The following is an 18,010-nucleotide window of genomic DNA, read 5'->3' as shown; positions in this document are numbered from 1 at the left end:
AAATTTCAATCAAGCCAGCCTAGGCCACATAGCAAGACACTATCTTAAAAAAAAAAAAGACAAGAAATCCGGGATTATAAATCTATAGTTTTATTAAGACAAAAACTGACAGCATGGTATGAAGTTTACAGTTAAACAAAATTTTCACAGATGTCTAACACATGCCTAAAACGATTTTACAATGTAGATCTAGATGTAGGTCTTGATGTCAAGAATCCAAGAATCCATAGAGCAAGTTTAGCTGGACATGGTGGTAAATACCTATAGTCCCAGCATTTGGAAGGCTGAGGCAGGAGGATTGAGAGTTCAAGGCCAGCCTAAGCTATTTATCAAGACCTTGTCTCAAAAAAAAGGTGGGGGGGACATTTTGGGTAGCTGTTAATTCTTATGATTGTTTTGTACTTTTTTTTTTTTTTTTTTTTTACTTTTTAAAGAAAGCACTGCCCTAGTATGAAAGGTTAATCTCCTGAGACCAGAGCTTTTGGAATAATTAAACCCTTGGAGTGACTCATGAAATTTGTGCGGTGACTAAACCCTGACACTAATGGTCTCAGGGTTCAAAGATCAAAAAAACACATAGCAAGGCTTCACGCTTTCAGCATGAAGCTCTTCTGCATCCTGCACTCCCCCAGCCCTCCCCAAATAATCCAAGCCAGTGGCTTAAGTGGACAAATTGAAAACATAATTGGAAGAAGAAGAAAAAAAAAAGAGGGGTCTTTTGTTTAACTTCAAGATTTAGCACCTCTAAGAAGACAGAATGGTCTGCCTGTGTATACTCTCCAATAAAAGACTCCCCCTCCTCAATTTGTTGCCCTCTGCAGAATGGCAGCTTTGGTAACTTAGAAACTGGCTTAGCTTCGTAGGCAGCATGAAGCCGAGTCAGGGAACACCTCATTCACAGCTTTTAAGCAGTCTCTCACAGTCCTTATTTATGGTGCCAATAACATTTTTTTTTTGAAAAGGTAAAATATTCTGAACATGGAACCAAATCATTAGGTGTTCTTCCCATTGTTTCACCACTTCCCCAATCAAGCCCCAAATTTAAACCAAAATGATCCTATATCATCTCCCTTCCTCCCAGCCCACCCCTCCCAAACCCAAATAATACATCAGTAATAGCCAAAAACTACACACATGCTACGCTGTAAAAATGCAGTTAATACTATTGGGAAGAAGGCTGTGGGTTGTGGAGATGCTCTTTGAAGATCAACAGTATCTTTTTGCTCTCCCACACACCCACTTCTGCAAGTTCTGTCCTTCATAGAAGGCCCTTTGCCTTTCTCAGCAAATGCAGAGTGGGTTGCCTCGAAACACTTAACCCTTCCCCCTCCATTGGGATGGGTGTGCAAACTATATAGTGTGGAACGGCTTTAAAGCACTTGGGCTGCTGCAGGGCATAGAAACGATACTGGCTCTTCAAAGGACATCTTCTCAAGCCACCTTATGGTGTCAAGACAAGTAGAACTCCTTCCTCCCCACCTGAAACCCACAGTCAGAGGTGACAGGGGCTGCTACTCCCAGAGAGTTAATTCTTGTCGTCTTTTTTGTCATCATCCTCTGAGGGGTAGGAATGCCACGTCAACCTTTCCTCATAGAAGGATATGACAACCTGTGGGCACTTGACGTTGGCTTCCTTGGCAGGGACTAGATCAGCCTCATCAGAGTTTTTCCTGCAGAATAAAGCAGAGAGACTTTGAGAGCTGCTGCTGCTGCTTTCCCAACTTGGATCACCCAAGAAACTGGCCAGGGCCCGTGCAGCATTTACTGCCAGTTTTCAGCCAAGTGACATCCTCAGGAATCCTCCCTTGTTGAAAAATTCTGTGGATTCTCAGAAAGAAGACCAAAACCAAAAAAGCACGACTCTCTAGAATCTTGAGGAGGGGCGCCCAACTCTTCCAAAAGCAGTATTCCAGCCGACTACTCACAGAGCTACCTGCATTTTATAGGGCGGAATACCTGATCTGGCACTTTCTTAGTTACTCAGGATTATACTGCTTGACACTATCAAATGTCACCTTCACACAATCTCCAGATATTTTGAAATGGTTCTTCAACATGGGGAAGTAGAAGATGAGATGCTGGTCCATAATTCTCTATATTTCCCCAAATTTTAAAATGTTTTCAAAATTTGAAAGTCATACATGCTAAGGGACCAGGAATAAACTCCTAGGATCACTGGGGTGTATCTTGGATGGAAGCTTAATACAGGACAGGCAGAAGTTATAAGATCACCAACCAGGCACCACCCTAAATCTCCAGAATCGTAAAAGGAACTGTTGATAAAAACTATACGGGTGTTTTTGTGAGTAAGCAAACTAAGAGAAAGGGAGAAAAATGGGATGTAACAGTCTGGGTAATTTGAGGCATGCTGAGTTACACAACATTGAATTTCTTCATTGTATAGAAATACTTTTAGGGGCTGGGAATATGGCCTTAGTGGCAAGAGTGCTAGCCTTGTATACATGAAGCCCTGGGTTCGATTCCTCAGCACCACATATATAAAAAATGGCCAGAAGTGGCGCTGTGGCTCAAGTGGCAGAGTGCTAGTGTTGAGCAAAAAGGAGCCAGGGACAGTGCTCAGGCCTTGAGTCCAAGCCCCAGGACTGACAAAAAAATAAAAAAATAAACAAGACTACTTTCAGAAACAAGTATTTCTACTCTCCAGGGGAAAAAACAACTTTTCATATGTGTGTACATGTGAGATGGAATCTAGGGTTTGTATATGCTAGGCAAATAAGTCTACCACTGAACTACTCTTCCAGATAGAAAGAAATCACTTTTTTTTTTTACAGGCTAGACATGGCTGTACTTGCCTCTTCTACTCCCAGCTACTCAGGAGGTGAAGTTCAGGATCATGCAGTTTCAGGCTAGCCCGGGCAAAAAGTTATTGAGACTCCAAATCAACAAATTAGTCTGAAATGGTATGTGCTTGTAAACCCAGCTACAGAAGAGGCCATAGGTAGGTGGATTGTGCAAGCCTCCCCTCAGGTGAAAACGGACTGGGGGGGGGGGGGGGACGACGACAGGGGTAAAGTGCCTGCTTGCTAAGCTTGAGGCTCTAAGTGCAAACCCCAAAAAATAAAGACTTTTTTTTTTTGGGGGGGGGGGGTAGTTATGGGGCTTGAACTCTGGGCCTAGGTGCTGTCCCTGAGCTCTTCAGCTCAGATAGTGCTCTACCCCTTTGAGCCACAGTGCCACTTCTGGTTTTCTGGTGGTTAATTGAACATAACAGTCTCACAGACTTTCCTGCCTGGGCTGGCTTTGAACCTGGATCCTCAGATCTCAACTTCCTGAGTAGCTAGGATTACAGGCGTGAGCCACCAGTGTCTGTAATAGTCAACCAAAGGAAAGAATGCAATCTTACTTTTCTCCCTAGGCTGGCCTCAAATCACAATCCTCCAATTACAGGCATGAGGCACCCGTGCCCAGCTCATGGAATGTATTAAGCACAGTAATAGAAGGGTGCCACTGTAACTCAAAGTGGTCAAAAACTGCATACTAGCTGTACTTAATAAATCCTACTGTGAAACCTATGGGCATAAGGCAGCACCTTAAAAAATGAACTTTTCTCATAGAATAGCAATATATCAGGTGGTGAGATTTGGTAAACAAAGGAATGAATGGCAAGAAAACAGAGGTTTATAGTTGTGACATAGGCCTTCAATGGTGCAAAAGTTAAGACTTCTCTAGCAATCTTCTACAGAAGAATTAGCATGAGGTTCAGAGAAGGCTCTAGATCGATGAAAAGACAAATCCTTGAGAATAAATTATTCCTAACTTTAATTTTCCTACCCCTTCTAGTGCTACAGATTAACTCAAGGCCTCTCCGAGCTGTACTCCCCAGCTATAAATACATACATACATACACACATACACACACACACACACACAATTTGCCAGTCCTGGGGCTTGAACTCAGGACATGAGCACTGTCCCTGGCTTCTTTTTGCTCAAAGCTAGCACTCTACCACTTGAGCCACAGCACCACTTCCAGCCTTTTCTGTTTATGTGGTGCCGAGGAATCGAACCCAGGGCTTCATGCATACAAGATGAGTATTCTACCGCTAAGCCATATTCCCAGCCCTCTAACTTTATATTTTAAGGACACTGATGGAGATCTATGTTGGGGGGAAAAAAAGGCAAAACATTTTCTTTTCTTTTCTTTTTTTTTTTTTTTGGGGCCAGTCTTAGGCTGTGAACTCAGGGCCTGAGTACTGTCCCTGGCTTCTTTTTGCTCAAGGATAGCACTCTGCCACTTGAACCACAGCGCCACTTCTGGCCGTTTTCTGTATATGTGGTGCTGAGGAATCGAACCCAGGGCCTCATGTATACGAGGCAAGCACTCTTGCCACTAGGCCATATCCCCAGCCCAAGGCAAAACATTTTCAACAAGCAGAAAAAAAAGAGCTCCTTTTGGGCAGAGAGTAAGGAAGTTATATAGAATTTTAAGTTAATTATAGTTCCTAGGGTTCCAAGAGAACTATTTAAGGTTAGAGTGCTGTTGTGGTCAACACAGCAAAGTTTCAGCTAAGGATGTACCTCATAAACAATGGTGACCCCAAAAGATTACAGTGGAGCCAAAAAGCTACTACTCTCTAGTGACATGGCAGTATAGTAGATTACTTGGTTGTGGTGATACTGGTGTAACCACCCACTGTGTTGCCAGTCATGGAAACATACTACACATACAATCATATTACATTATTTCTTTTGATTTGTGACACATGTCTGTATTACTATCCCGAGTTTTTATCATGGAAAAAAAACAGGTTTACTTCATGCTCAGTAATAGTGAAGGGGCCTTACTGACCCCTGCTGGCTAATTCTGGAACTGAATCTGAACCTACAAAGTATTATAAATTCTCCCCTAATGGGAACCTGTAACTGAACCTCTGGATCCTCAGGTCAGTCAGTCAGGTCTCTATTAAGGAGGTGGCAGAAGGGAAGGTCGGACCAATCACATTTCAAGTGTTTTTTCCCCTTTACTTACAGACTGAAATGTGACTCCTCCCCATACCCTTTACACTCTGCATTTTCTCCCACCTCCTAAAAAGACAAAAACCAAAACCAAAACGGGCAAAGATCTGAGAATCCTAAGTGCCCCTACCTGTAACTCATGAGTCCAGGTTGGCAGTCAGGCTGAGGGTCACTATCGAAGGACTATGCCATCTTAAAGATTTCACACCTGGGCGACTGGAATTTCGAAGATCCAGCTCTTTTCCTCTGGCATGGAACAGATGGGAAGAAGGAAAAAAAAACCACACAGAGCCACTGGCAGACTCACCATTTCATCAGGAACATGAGCTCTCCGCTCGAGTCTGTAGCTCCAATAATCCGCTCCGGCTCCAAACCCCGGGCAAAGCCTCGTGGCTTTTCTGACTGTAAAAACCAGAGGAGTGGAACAGTTTTATCTCTATGGGACTGTTACCCAGAAAGAAGTTAGTCCTGCGCATCTGATTAATGTAATCTCAAGCTATTTTTGCCAGTATTTTACTAACATGTTGACTTCAAATACTAGGCCTTTTAGAATTCTTTGGAGTGAGTACTCACTCCATCAAGGCCTAAAGCTCATGAGGTTCTCCCATATGTGAAAAGGGACACACATCTTAAGTAAAATAAATGTTTACAACAGTTTCTTTATCCTCAAAAGACAAATTAAGGTATTGAATAAGTAAAAAATAGCCATCTGTGGTTTTTTGTTTTTAAAAAAATGCTAGTACTGGGGCTTGAACTCAGGTCTTTCTGCTAGTTAATTAGATATAAGCATCTTTGGGATTTCTATGCCTGGGGCTGGCTCCAAAATATGATCCTGGGATCTTAGCCTCCCGAGCAGTGCCATAACAATTTTTCACTGAATGCTGTCTGCTTACACGAAATGACACTTTCTACATGTTTGAGTCCAATGAATGTTACATGTTATGATTCCTAGACCATGGACAAAAAAATAAGAGTAGATCTGAAGCTTTTCACAAGAGTAGTAAGCTTCCAAATCCTTTGGAACCATTAGCTTATCTCAGAACTCATGACAGATGACTGCTGAAATTCAAGAGGAAGCAGAACAACGTTGCTTAAATGCCATGAACTTGTGCTCGACAAAACATATGAAGTCTGGGCTAGTAAAAGTATTTCTCGTCTTACCTCTTCTTTCTTCTTCTTTGGTTTGCTTTCCTCTCCCTTATCTTCAGAATCAGAATCAGCTTTCCGCTTGCCTCCCTCTGATTTGTCTGTCTCATATGCTGTTTTCTGTGACTGCAGAAACTCAGCAATGAGGTCGGGGCAATCCAGGTTCTCTTCTGGTTCCCATGTATTGTCCTCACTGAAACCACAAGGCACAGCAAGTCACACTTTCCACTCAGCGGGAGCAGAGGACAAGAGGAGGTAGCAATAATGGATAGCTAAATTCTTACCTAGACCAAGATCTTGAGAAGGTTGAAATTACTTGAGGAGATATTTTACTACATATGGAAAACTTAGAAACTTGCCTCTTTTTTTTTTGTTTGTTTTTGGCCAATCCTGGGCCTTGGCCAATCCTGGGCCTTGGACTCAGGGCCTGAGCACCGTCCATCCCTGGCTTCCTTTTGCTCAAGGCTAGCACTCTGCCACTTGAGCCACAGCGCCACTTCTGGCTGTTTTCTGTATATGTGGTGCTGGGGAATCGAACCCAGGGCCTCATGTATACGAGGCAAGCTCTCTTGCCACTACTAGGCCATATCCCCAGCCCTGAAACTTGCCTCTTTTAAGGAAAGATTATTTTTCTTTGCAAACATATACTGGGCTACCTCCCCCCCCCCACCTTGTTCCTCACAATCACTACTACCATGGAGCATTGTAACACTGCATACAATCCCCTTCTTATCAGACTATAAAGCCAGGACGGTGTCAAACGGTCCATCAGAACTGAGGCAGCATGTGCCAAGGTTCTGGAAAGTGACTTAATGAAATGAAACTTACTCTGAGAAACCCTTCCACTTTAGGAGGTATTCCACTTTGCCCTTTACAACTCGACGGTCAAGAACTTTTTCCACTACATATTCCTCTTCCTCCTCTTCTAATACCTCCTCCACTTTCTTCTTGTTTTGCTTTTTTCCCATAGTGCCCGCCAGCTTTCCGGTGTAAAGGGTGACGCTGCTAAAACGATAAAAGCATTACAAAGGGCATCAGGGGGGTGAAAAGGAAAGGAAAACACGACCCAAATACTTAATATGCATGTCTGAAAACCGAGTAATGAAGCCTATGTAAAGTTTTCTTTTTGATTGTTCATGGGGCTTGAACTCTGGGGCCTAGGTGCTGTCCCTGAGCTCTTCAGTTCAAGGCTAGTGCTCTACCACTTTGAGCCACAGCACCATTTTGGGTTTTCTGGTGCTTAACTGGTGATTCTCACAGACTTTACTGCCAGGGCTAGCTCTGAACCTTGATCCTCTGATCTCAGCCTCTGAAGTAGCTAGGATTACAGGCCACCTGTGCCCAACTATGTAGGTTTTCCTAAAGAGGAGGAGCCAGGTGCTGGTGGCTCAACTTTGTAATGCTAGGTACTTGGAAGGCTCATATTGGGAAGATTGCAGCCTGAGCCCCAACCAGCCAGAAAAACTCAACAGACTCTTTTCAATCTGTAGCTGGATGCAGAGGGGCATGACTACTATCCAAGCTATAGCGGGAAGCCTAAAATAGGCAGATCAAAGTCCACATGCACATCCATGCAGGCAGTGAGACTCTATGTCAAAAAGAACCATCACAAAAAAAGGGCTAGAGGTGTGGCTCAGTAACAGTGTGCCTGCCTACCAAGCATGAGGCCCCAAGTTCAATCCTCAGTACTGCCAAAAAAGAAGGGAGGGGGATAAAAAATAATAAAGTGAATTCACACAAGGTACATTACATGAATGTTTGGACAGAAAAATCTCAAGAATTCTTATCTTCAGTAACCATCAAAAAGCCAAAAGTACAGATATGGTAGAGTGCTGGCTGTGAGCCAAAGGGCCAAGTGAGTGCATGATGTCTAGAGTTCAAGCCCCAGTTAACAACAACAACAACAACACACACACACACACACACACACACATAAACAAAAGAATCTGAGTTTCTTAAAAAAAAAAAAAAAAAGCCACAAGAGCCAAGCACTGGTAGCTCATGCCCATAATCTTAGTTGATAGCTTGTGCCAGACTGAACTCCAGAGCATATTTTGAGGCCCATCTTGGCAGAAATGTCTGTGAGACTGTTCTCCACAAATAAGCAGCAAAAAGCAGGGCTAGAGGTATGGCTCAATTAGTAAATTGCTGAACAAGCAAGCTAGCAAGCTCTAGGCTCCAAGTATATAGCTGGGCTGTAGCTCAGTGGCAGAACATTTCCCTAGAATGTGTGAGACACTTGGTTCAGTCTCTAGTAGCTAATAACATAAGAGTTTGATTTTTCTATAAATCTATTTCTTTTAGAAGGGTAGTACAGGGGTTTGATGTCAGGGCCTCGTGCTTGTGAGGCAGGCATTCTACTGCTTAAGCCACTCCTCCAGCCCTATACATTCTATTTTCTTTAGTCCCTTACCCAACTCTATCTCGCTCCCCCCCTCCCCTGCCCCCAGGTCCTTGGGCTTAAACTCAGGGCCTGGGCACTGAGCTTCTTTTGCCTCAGAGCTAGCACTCTGCCACAGAGCCACTTCTGGCCTTTTCTGTGTATGTGGTACTGGGGAATTGAACCCAGGGCTTCATGCATGCTAGGCAAGCACTCTACCATTAAGCCACATTCCTAGCCCCCAACTCTTAACTTCTTAAAGCCTTCTAATTACCCATTTGTGTCAGTAGATGGTGCTGTAAGATATCAATAAAACAAAAACAGGCAATGAAGTTTAGAAATGGATGGATGTCCAGAAGACTTGAGAATATGGCATATAACCTAAGACAAGGAAAAAGGTGCTAGTACTCCTCACTAGTTTAAGACAATATGAGCTTGGGATAAAACTGACATTCCTATTATCCTTGGGAAAAGCAGTTTTATAAATACTACCTCTCTGGGGTTGGAGGCATGGTTCGGGTCATAGAGCACCAGCCAATGAACCAAAGCAAGCAACAGATACCCAGTTCGAATCCGGGTCTCAGACAAAAAAAGAGAAAGAAAAAGAATAAATACAATCTCTCTGAATTATATATATGCTATGTACAAATAGGCTATAGTTCACTTTAAAAATTAGACACAGTAGAAAAGTACAGAATAGGACACTTAAAATATACCCTAATGAAAGTTACTCGAAACTTCTGAGTTGTTATTTCTTCAATTTTCCACAATCCAGGCTACCAATCCTTGCCTTTTAAATCCTACCCACACCACCACTGTACCTAGTGACCTTTCTGTAGTGCTGGGGCATAAACTGGCTTGTATATTCTTGGCTTTTCCTAGCTCCACTCTGCTTAATTGTTTTTTTTTTACCTTTTCTGATCTGTACTTTCCCACTTGCTTTCTGAGATCTTTTTCTGTCTCTATTTTCTTCTTTTAATAAAAAAAAAAAAAGTCCTTGGCCCCACACTTGTTTTTTCTTTTTGGCCAGTCCTGGGCCTTGGACTCAGGGCCTGAGCACCATCCCTGGCTTCTTCCCGCTCAAGGCTAGCACTCTGCCACCTGAGCCACAGCGCTCCTTCTGGCCGTTTTCCATATATGTGGTGCTGGGGAATCGAACCCAGAGCTTCATGTGTAGGAGGCAAGCACTCTTGCCACTAGGCCATATTCCCAGCCCCTCGTCCCACACTTGTATTCATCATTACTCAGGAGGCTGAGATCTGAGAATCTCAATCTGGAGGCAATCTAGGCAGATAAACCCTCTGTTCTCAGCCTCCAGTAGCTAGGATTAGAAGTGTAAACTACCGGGGCTGGGGATATAGCCTAGTGGCAAGAGTGCCTGCCTCGAATACACGAGGCCCTAGGTTCGATTCCCCAGCACCGCATATACAGAAAACGGCCAGAAGCGGCGCTGTGGCTCAAGTGGCAGAGTGCTAGCCTTGAGCAGGAAGAAGCCAGGGACAGTGCTCAGGCCCTGAGTCCAAGGCCCCAGGATTGGCCAAAAAAGTGTAAACTACCGGCAATCCAGCTACTTGGGCAATATTTTTTCCTCCTTGGTGTTGGCATAGATAGGACTTGAACTCAGGGCTTGGCTTTTTTACCCACTGCTGACACCCTACACGTTGAGCCATGCCTTCAGTGCAGTATTTTGCTTGTTAATTGGAGATGGAGTTTCTGTGGACTATTCTGCCTGGACTGGCTTTGAACTGAGATTTTCCAGGTCTTAGCCTCCCGGGTAGCTGCTATTATAGGCAATTATAACCATTCTGCAGACTAAAAACAAGCAAACAAAAAACTGGAGTTAATTAATATTACTTAATTACCTGCCAAGCTTTAAAATTCCCATAAATGATACCCTCTCTCTATTCCTTTGTGCTGTCTCTTAGCTTTCTTGCTCAAGGTTGGTGCTCTGCAAGCCACAACTCCATTTCTGGCTTTTGTCTGTTGATTGAAGGTGGGTGGTTCATAGACTTTCCTGCCCAGGCTGGCTCTGAACTGTTATTCTCAGACCTCAAGCATCCTGAATAGCCAGTCTTAGCCACTTGTGGGGATAATACCAAAACTTTGTAATTACATTGTGTTACTATGGTACCTTGTTTGAACCTCATATTTATCCTTTGAGCCATTATACTTAGAAAAGATGGGGGCAGATAAATAAATCCATGAGACTCAGGTCTCCAATTAACCACCAAAAAGCCAGAAGTGGAGCTGTGACTCAAGTAGTAGTATTAGCCTTGAGCAAAAAAGCTCAGGGACAGTGCCAAGGCCCAGAATTTAAGTCTCAGGACTGGCACAAAAAAAACAAACAGCCGGGCCCTGGTGGCTCATGCCTGTAATCTTAGCTACTCAGGAGGCTGGGATCTGAGGAGTGCAGTTTAAAGCCAGTCCTGGCAGGAGAGTCTGTGAGACTCATCTCCAATCAACCACTAAAAAAACCAGAAGTGGAGCTATGGCTCCAAGTGTAGAACACTAGCCTTGAGCAAAATAAGTCAAGGACAGTAACCAGGCCAGGAGTTCAAGCCCCATTGACCTATCAAAACAAAATTATCCTTTGAGAAACCTGTTCAGTTATTCTCCCTGCCTCAGATACTAGATTTAAGTTAATAGTCACTTAAGGCCACACAGTTAACAGTAGCTCATTAGTAGGGACACGTAGTAAGACTAAGCAAACATTCCTGGCTGAACACAAAAGCTAAGAGCTTAATAAAAACCCTAGAGAGGTCTCCACTCTCCATCTTGTACAGGGCAAAAAGGACACAGACATCTTGGAGGTGGACAATCCCTACTATTTGTCATAAGTAATATTCCTTTGGAAGGTACGATTGTATTTTTTTTTAAACCTGGTGATTTTTAAATGATTTCTAGAATTAAATCAAAAGACAAGCCAGGCGCTGTGGCCCAAGCCTGTAATGAATTAGGCCACACCATTCAAGCCTCTGGACTGGCACAAAGAGAAAAAAAAAAAATGAATGGGCAGTAACAAAAATATGGATTTAATATTCCAGTCTGAAGTCTTTAAGTGTATAAATCAGAGTGGGGTAAAGTTTTAAAAATAGTTTATATGAGTTTTTCTTTTCCTTGGCTTTCAACAGTTAAATGGGGGGAGGGAGGTTCATTATTACATCTCCACATACATTACACTCCACTCCATCTCACCTCTCATCACTCTTTCTGCCCTGCTTCCCCCCCCAAATATCCAAACAAGTTTCACTGTTCCATTTCTATAGTTGCAAACAATTTATTTTTATTTTATTCAATCCTCCCATGCAGGAGCTAGAAAATTATTAGGAGGAACAATGCTTTTTCTCTTTCCTCCCTGACCCTTCCCTCAGTACTAGAGATCAAATCCAACAGCTCGAATAAGGTAGGCAAGCTTTGTCACCAGGTCACATCTTGGCAGTGTTAAAATTTTGAGACTTGGGCTGGGGATATGGCCTAGTGGCAAAGAGTGCTTACCTCGTATACATGAAGCCCTGGGTTCAATTCCCCAGCACCACATATACAGAAAACAGCCAGAAGTGGTGCTGTGGCTCAAGTGGCAGAGTGCTAGCTTTGAGCAAAAAGAAGCCAGGGATAGTGCTCAGGCCAAGTCCAAGCCCCAGGATTGGCAAGAAATAAATAAATAAATAAATAAACAAATAAATAAATAAATTTGAGACTTGCTCAAGGGACTTGCTAAGTTGCCCAGGCTGGTTGAATTTTTGATCATCCTATTGCCTCTGCTTCCCAAATAGCAGAGATTACGGATCTGTGCTACCTCCACTGGCTCACAATGTTTCTCAAAATCAGAAAGCATTGAAGTATCAGGTACAAGATTAAGCACTGTGTTTTGCTTTTTAATACTCTGTACTATGAAAGGGTATGAAAAATGATCTGAAAAGCCAGGGGGGTACAACTCCAGTTGGTACAAACAAATAAAAGACCACCAAGGGAATTCCATAACAAATTTCTTGTCAGCTTGGAAATCGAATTTGCCAGGCACAGTGGCTCACACCTGTAATCCTAGCTACTCAGGAGGCTGAGATCTCAGGGTTGTAGTTCAAAGCCAGCTTGAGCAGGAAAGGCTGTGAGACTCTTATCACCAATTAACCACCAGAAAAATCGAAGTGGTGCTGTGGTAGGGCACTAGCCTTGAGCACAAATCTCAGGGACAGCACCCAGGCCCTGACTTCAAGCCCCATGACTGACCAAAAACAAAAAAAAGTAAAAATTATAGGTGAGAGGCCAAAGTAGCAACCATAGACCTTAGAGACAGACAGAAACACACACACACACACACACACACTCACTAAAACAGTAGGATTTTTAGCTAAATGCTAAAGTACCCAGATCTCTCTCCAGACCCAAATAATCAGAAAGTGGTATGTGTATGTACTGCAACATATCAATTAACAGGCAAGGAGAGTGGGTAGGACTGACTGGAATATATTATAAACATATGCAGATATAACAATAAAATACCTCTTGTATAACTAATATAAACTAATAAAAAAAGAATTTTAAAAAGCAGTTCAGGGGTAGGAATGTGGCTTAGCAGTAGAATGCTTGCCTAGCATGCATGCAGCCCTGGGTTTGATTACTCAGTACCACATAAGCAGAAAAAGCCAGAAGTGGTGCTGTGGCCCAAGTGGTAAGAGTGCCAGCCCTGAGCAAAAGACGTTCAGGGATAGTGCCCAGGCCCAGAGTTCAAGCCCAAGGACTGGCATGCATATATACATAAATAATAAATAAAGCAATTCAGTCAGGCGTTGGTACTACACATCTGTAATCCTTACTACTCAGGAGGCTGAGATCTGAGGATCAAGGTTTGAAGCCAGCCTCAGCAGGAAAGTCTGTGAGATTCATCTCTAACTACCTATAAACCAGAAATGGATCTGTGGCTTAAAGTGGTGGAGCACTATCTTTGAGTAAAAAGCTCTGAGGGAAGCACCGGGTCCTGAGTTTCAAGCCCAACAAAAAAACAAAAAGCCCCCCCCCCCCAAAAAAAAGAAAAGCAACATTATAAATAAATTTAGGCTGGAATAGGCTGAGTAGGACAGACATAAGTTAATTTGTTTTTTCCTGTAAGGGCCTCCCATCTCCTTAAAAACCAAAGGTCCAACATCCAATAGTCGTAATGGTTCCAACCATTTCAGACTAACAATACTTTCCTCACATTGTGCTTCTAGTTTGACTTGGACACTCAACTAAAAGTCTAGGCCGGGTGCAAGCTCATAAATGCTACATGGGCAATAAGGGTGGATGTTTCTTTCAGATTCAATCAGGGGATTCAGAAGTCCCAAACAGCCAGATTTTTAAGGAATCAGCAAAATGAATCTCATCCATAAACCTCAACAGAAAACAAGTGAAAAACTGGCAGCACGCCAGTTTTCAAAAAGCGAGTGAAGGCATGGGTAGTGTAATAATATATTCAAGTGGTAGTCATGTTTCTAAAGGGCTTTTAGTTTATTTGTCATCTGTGGTTGTTTGTGAAGCAAATACTTTCCAGATGGAAAATTTGAGCAGAAAACAAGAATTTGTCCCACATCCACAATGAGCAGGCTCTCATTTTTTTTTTTTTTTTTTGGAGTGCTGGCTCTCAGGACTACTAGAATGTGAGACAAGCATTCTACAATGAGCTACACATCCCTAGCCCAGGTTTTTGGATAGTACTTTGCTAATATTTAGCACAGACCACCCTTAAACTTCAGTCTTGCCTTGATCCTCCCTAGTATAGAGACCATAGGAATGTGGCACTACACCTAACAGGAGTTTCAACTTTAGAGAAACCCATGTACTTTTATTGTTGGTCATAGGCCTTGAACTCAAGGCCTGGCTCTTTTGCTTAAGGCTAGAGCTCTACAACTTTAAGCCACAGCTCTATTTCCAGTTTTCTGGTGGTTTACCAGAGATAAGAATCTCATGGACTTTCCTGTCAGGGCTGGCTTTGAACTGTGATCCTCAGATCTCAGTCTTATGAGAAGCTACAGGTGTGAGCCACCAGTGCAGGCGAACCCATGCTTCTGAATTGCAGAGAATCTGCGGCTAGAATACTGGGACATGAATACAGTTTTATTTGTGATGTGATCAGAAATTAGGCTAATCTTTTTTGAGTATGTTGCTAAGATCCTTTAAAACACACACACACACACACACACACACACACACACACACACACGGGGCCTAAGTTAAAATGGTAAACTGCACAGCCTGCAAACCTTTTCTCTACTTAATACCCAGGAAAATACAGTAAAAAATGAGGTTAAGCCGGGCACTTGTGGCTCATGTCTGTAACCCTGGCTACTCAGGAGGCTGAGATCTGAGAATCCCAGTTTAAAGCCAACCGGAGCAGGGAAAGTCCATGAAACTCTATCTCCAATTAACCACCAGAAAACCAGAACTGGTGCTGTGGCTCAAGTGGTAGAACATTAGCCTTGAGCTGAAGAGCTCAGGGATAGCACCCAGGCTGAGTTCAAGCCCCACGACCGACCCCTGCCCTCCCCCCCAACAAAAAGGTTAAAGGCAAACACATAGTTGTACTCGGCTAGTCATTACAGATTTTTTTTTTTTTTTTTGGCCAGTCCTGGGCCTTGGACTCAGGCCTGAGCACTGTCCCTGGCTTCCTTTTTGCTCAAGGCTAGCACTCTGCCACTTGAGCCACAGCGCCACTTCTGGCCATTTTCTGTATATGTGGTGCTGGGGAATCGAACCCCAGGGCCTCATGTATACGAGGCAAGCGCTCTTGCCACTAGGCCATATCCCCCAGCCCCCATTACAGATTTTAGACAAACCATCTAAATGCACTTTGTGTGTGTGTGTGTGTCCTGAACATTTTTTGTTCAAGGCTAGTGCTCTACTACTTGAGCCATAGCTCCACTTCTGGCTTTTCTGCTGGTTAACTGGAGGTAAGCGTCACACAGGCCGAGAGCCAGTGGCTCAGACCTGTATGTAATCCTAGCTACTCACTCAGGAGGCTGAAATCTGCGGATCACTAATCTGAAGCCAACAGGGGCAAAAAAGTGTGTAAGACTCTTACCTCCAATTAATCACTAAAAAGCCAGAAGTGAAGTTGTGGCTCAAGTGGATAGCCTTGAGCATGAAAACTCAAGGACAGGGGCTGGGGATATGGCCTAGTGGCAAGAGTGCTTGCCTCATATACATGAGGCCCTGGGTTCGATTCCTCAGCACCACATATACAGAAAACAGCCAGAAGTGACGCTGTGGCTCAAGTGGCAGGGAATGGCAAAAAAAAAAAAAAAAAAGAAAACTCAAGGACAGCACTCAGGTCCTGAGTTAGTCTCAGGATTGGCACACACGCACACACAAAAAAAGCCTTTCATGGGGTCCTTTGGACTGAGACCCTCAGATTACAGGCGTGAGCCACCAGCACCTGGGCCTGATTGGATTAATATAATTTGAGAAGACATTAGAGATTTTATTGTAACTCATCATTATGTAAATACCATTTCAGCTTTCTTTTTTTTGTTGTGTTGCCAGTCCTGGGGCATGGACTCAGGGCCTGAGCACTGTCCCCTGGCTTCTTTTTGCTCAAGGCTAGCACTCTACCACTTGAGCCACAGCGCCACTTCTGGCTTTTTTCTATATATGTGGTGCTGAGGAATTGAACCTAGGGCTTCATGTATATGAGGCAAGCACTTTACCACTAGGCCATATTCCCAGCCCTTCAGCTTTCTTTAATAAGTATCATGAAAATTTTTCTCCTGAAGCCTTGCAAAGGGATTGGTCAATTCGTATACAATTTTTCAACAATGTTAGCTCAAAAACATGCAAGTACAAGAAAAACAATTATCTTATAAACATACCTTACTGTAATCTACTTCACCCCATTCCTTTTCTGTTGAACTCAGCTATTTTTTTTTTTTTTAAGGTGGGTTGTAGGGCTTGAACTCTGGGCCTGGGTGCCACTTGAGCCAAAGCACCACTTGCGGTTTTCTGGTCGCTAATTGGAGATTTTAAGTTTCAAGGACTTTCCTGCCAGCGTTGGCTTTGAACCATGATCTTCAGATCTCAGCCTTCTGAGTAGCTAGGATTACAGACATGAGCCTCCGACCCCCCCTTCATCTATGCATTTTTTTTACTACTTCACTACCTTTTATAAAACCATTAACAATCCAAATCGGAAAGAAGGAACTAGTTTTGAACTGAAGCAACAGTCCGCACTTGACAACGGAGTGAATGAAAGTAGTGTAAAAACAAAAATACAAACAAAACAAACAAAAACCCCTCTTGAGGCCTGGCACAGTGGTACAATCTGTAGTCCTAGTACTCAGGAGTCCAAGGTGGGAAAATGGCTACAGTCCACGAGTTCGGGAGCAGCTTGGACTGCAAAACTTTGACCTCACCAAAACGAAAAGCAACAACAACAAAAATCAAAGAACAAAGTGGATTTCATTTTTTCATAGCCTTTTCTGTGGTGTGTGTGTGTATACTGGACTGGAATTCGGGGCCTCGGTGCTGTATGAGCTTTTGTGCTAAAGGCTAGCGCTCTACCACTTTGAGCCACAGCTCCACTTCCAGCTTCTAGACGCTTCTTCGGAGATGAGCGCCTCGAGATCTTCCCAGCCCCGCTGACTTCCAACCGCGATCCTCACATTTCAGCCTCCAGGATCCCGGCTTCACAGCTATTAAAATCTCCTCACCTCCAAAGACTTCACGAACCAAAGGCGGCCTCCCCGCCCTTCCCCCGCCCCCTCACACTACCAGAGTACCTTCGGGACCTAATAATCCCAAATTTCCTCCACCCCTCTAGAACCGGAGAGCTCAGCTACCTGACCATCTCCCCCTCCTCCATGAGCAAACCCTCGGCAGCCTAGTCCCCTCGCTCCAAGTTTCCTCTTCCTACCCAGCAAGAGAAAAGTCTTCCTCCAACCTCGTCGGGACCCCAACTCCTCAGGTTACCTTTTCTAATCCCCGATCTAGCGGTAGTCGCCCCCGCCACGCGCACCCCGGCGTCCAGGCAGTCCCCTTCCAGTCTCGTTGTTCCTTTCCCAATTCAGGCAGCCCGCCGGGCCCGGAAGACCCCCCCACCCCGCCGCGCCGCAGCGTTCGCTCCCCTCCGAGCGGCTTCCATCCCGGGCTCCGAATCCACCGCCCCGCCCTCCCCATCCATTACGCAGCTTGGCGCCTAAGCCTTCGGCGCCTGGCGGAGAAGCCCGCGCGGGAAGGGAAGTGTGGCAACGCGCCCGGGTGCGCTCCACGCTTCCCCGCTCCGCCGCCAGAACTCGCGTGACCCCACTCCCCGGGCTCCCCCCGCCCCGCCGCCGCCGCTGCCGCGCCCCCTCCCGCCGCCCGTAGCGGGCTCTTCACCTCGGAGCAGCGCCCAAGAGTCAGAGAGAAATCGGTGCCGCGCGACAGGCGCGTCGTACTGGATGGGCTGAACAAGTGACGCCCAGGAAAGCAACACGCCGGGTGTCCGCAGTCGACCCCTCGCTCTGAAGAGGCGTACCGCAGGCCCGGCCGACTGCCCTC

At 44.5% G+C, this 18,010-nt stretch overlaps 1 protein-coding gene across 2 annotated transcripts; it reads right to left on the bottom strand.

The window, feature by feature from the left end:
* Window positions 1-71: 71 nt before the first annotated feature.
* On the bottom strand, window positions 72-18,004 carry Cbx1 (chromobox 1). 2 transcript variants are annotated; one of them, XM_048365035.1, is made up of 5 exons: window positions 17,849-18,004; window positions 6,952-7,128; window positions 6,139-6,316; window positions 5,285-5,379; window positions 72-1,670 (listed from the first exon to the last, which is right to left on the bottom strand). In XM_048365035.1, exons 2-5 carry the CDS (start codon window positions 7,089-7,091, stop codon window positions 1,526-1,528), a joined length of 558 nt encoding a protein of 185 aa, XP_048220992.1. In that variant the 5' UTR covers window positions 7,092-7,128; window positions 17,849-18,004; the 3' UTR covers window positions 72-1,525. The 2 variants fall into 2 exon arrangements, with proteins under 2 accessions (XP_048220992.1, XP_048220993.1); XM_048365036.1 differs by having other exon boundaries at window positions 6,952-7,125.
* Between the last annotated feature and the right edge of the window lie 6 nt (window positions 18,005-18,010).

This window comes from Perognathus longimembris, chromosome 17 (assembly GCF_023159225.1).
Source record: "Perognathus longimembris pacificus isolate PPM17 chromosome 17, ASM2315922v1, whole genome shotgun sequence".
NCBI classification, from domain to species: Eukaryota; Metazoa; Chordata; class Mammalia; order Rodentia; family Heteromyidae; genus Perognathus; species Perognathus longimembris.
Note: the sequence above shows the minus strand (reverse complement) of the source record. Positions and strands in the feature narration are given on the sequence as shown.